Source organism: Sinocyclocheilus grahami, unplaced genomic scaffold (assembly GCF_001515645.1).
Source record: "Sinocyclocheilus grahami isolate Dianchi unplaced genomic scaffold, SAMN03320097.WGS_v1.1 scaffold319.1, whole genome shotgun sequence".
In the NCBI taxonomy this organism is placed as follows: Eukaryota; Metazoa; Chordata; class Actinopteri; order Cypriniformes; family Cyprinidae; genus Sinocyclocheilus; species Sinocyclocheilus grahami.
The window spans coordinates 851,811-853,452 of NW_015505498.1; the positions used below are offsets into that span (position 1 = coordinate 851,811).

General features: G+C 39.8%; 1 protein-coding gene across 1 annotated transcript in view; it reads left to right on the top strand.

The window, feature by feature from the left end:
* Positions 1–1,642, top strand: part of LOC107602097 (spectrin beta chain, non-erythrocytic 4-like) — a 26,940-nt gene that overhangs the window by 5,265 nt on the left and 20,033 nt on the right. The window contains 3 exon segments of the mRNA XM_016294505.1: positions 526–656; positions 859–1,063; positions 1,185–1,430. Of these exon segments, the coding sequence (XP_016149991.1) occupies positions 526–656; positions 859–1,063; positions 1,185–1,430 (582 nt within the window).

Sequence of the window (1,642 nt, forward strand, 5' to 3'; positions counted from 1 at the left end):
ATACAGTACATACATCTCAAAAATGTTACATTTTACGTTTATGCATTTAGCAGATGCTGTTATCCAAAGCAACTTACAATAGAGGAACATAAGCATTTCAACAAGCAAAGAGTCAACAATATTCTCAAAGTAAACAATGTTTGGTTTATTAGAAAGTTAGGAAACAAGCTAGAAAATGTGAATAAAAAAAGTGTTGCAAAAATAATTATAATAATTCATATTTTATTATAAATATTTGTTTCAAATAAATAATAATTGTATATTATAATATATATATATAATAAAATATAATTGTGTATATATATATATATATATATATATATATATATATATATAATAGAATGTTTTTTTTTTTTATGTTGGACGATTTTGGACCAAACATCTTCATTCTTGAGACCTGTGTAGACAACATGTTTTAAAGGACTTTAGTTTCAGGCAAGGAAGTTTTCTGGGATGCTGTGATGTTATAGATGATGACATTGGAGCAGGATGTGTGTATTTGAGCTGTGTCCGCTCTCGCTCAAGGATGAGGCCAGTACTCTGCAGTTGCTGAAGAAACAGCTGGCACTACAGCAGACCATAGAGGACTATGCCGAGACCATCGGAATGCTTTCACAGCAGTGCAGACAGCTGCTGGAGCTCGGACATCCAGACTGGTAAATGTGCAGCAGTACTTACTGACCCAATCAAACATACAATCACACAACAATCTTTTGGCCTATCTAGTTTCACCTCTGAGCAATCACAGATGACATTCTTTGTATTCCAGTGATAACACCTTTCAAGAGTAACAGATTTCACTGATTTTTGTTTCCTTTGAATGAAATCTAAGTATGTGTGTGTATGCTTGTGCCTCAGTGAGCAGATCAGTAAGCATCAGTCTCAGATCGACAGGCTGTACGTGTCTCTGAAGGACCTGGCGGAAGAGAGGAAGTCCCGTCTGGAGCAGCAGTACTGGCTCTATCAGCTCAACAGGGAGGTGGATGAACTTGAGCAGTGGATAGCAGAGAGGGAGGTCATCGCCAGCTCCACTGAGCTCGGACAGGACTTCGAGCATGTCACGGTCAGTTGCTTCAGCTATTTCATATTTATCTGCCCCTAAACATGATTAACTGTAGCTCTCGTAGTTCTTCAGTTTCATAACATTTCTGCCCTGTCATGGTGGCACTTTTCCTGAACCTCAGATTCTGCAGGAGAAATTCACAGAGTTTGCATCGGAGACTGGGAGCCTGGGGCAGGAGAGGGTCACAGCTGTCAACCAGATGGTTGATGAGCTCATAGATTATGGGCATGGGGATGCAGCCACAATCGCTGAATGGAAGGATGGAGTGAACGAGGCCTGGGCGGATCTGCTGGAGCTGATGGAGACACGGGGACAGATGCTCGCTGCTTCACACCAGTTACACAAGTTCTTCTCTGACTGCCGAGAGGTGTGGAGAAGGAAATGCAGGACATCTAATTAAATCATCTAAACTGAGTGGTGTTTGCTAATACCATCATTATTATGACTAGTTATCACTTTCACTATTGCTCATGGGAATTTCTTGAAATGATTGTTTATTATTTATCTGTTTTATGGACATGCATCCATCCAAGCAACAATATAGCAATGCATTAACTCTTTCCCTGCCAGCGTTTTTTT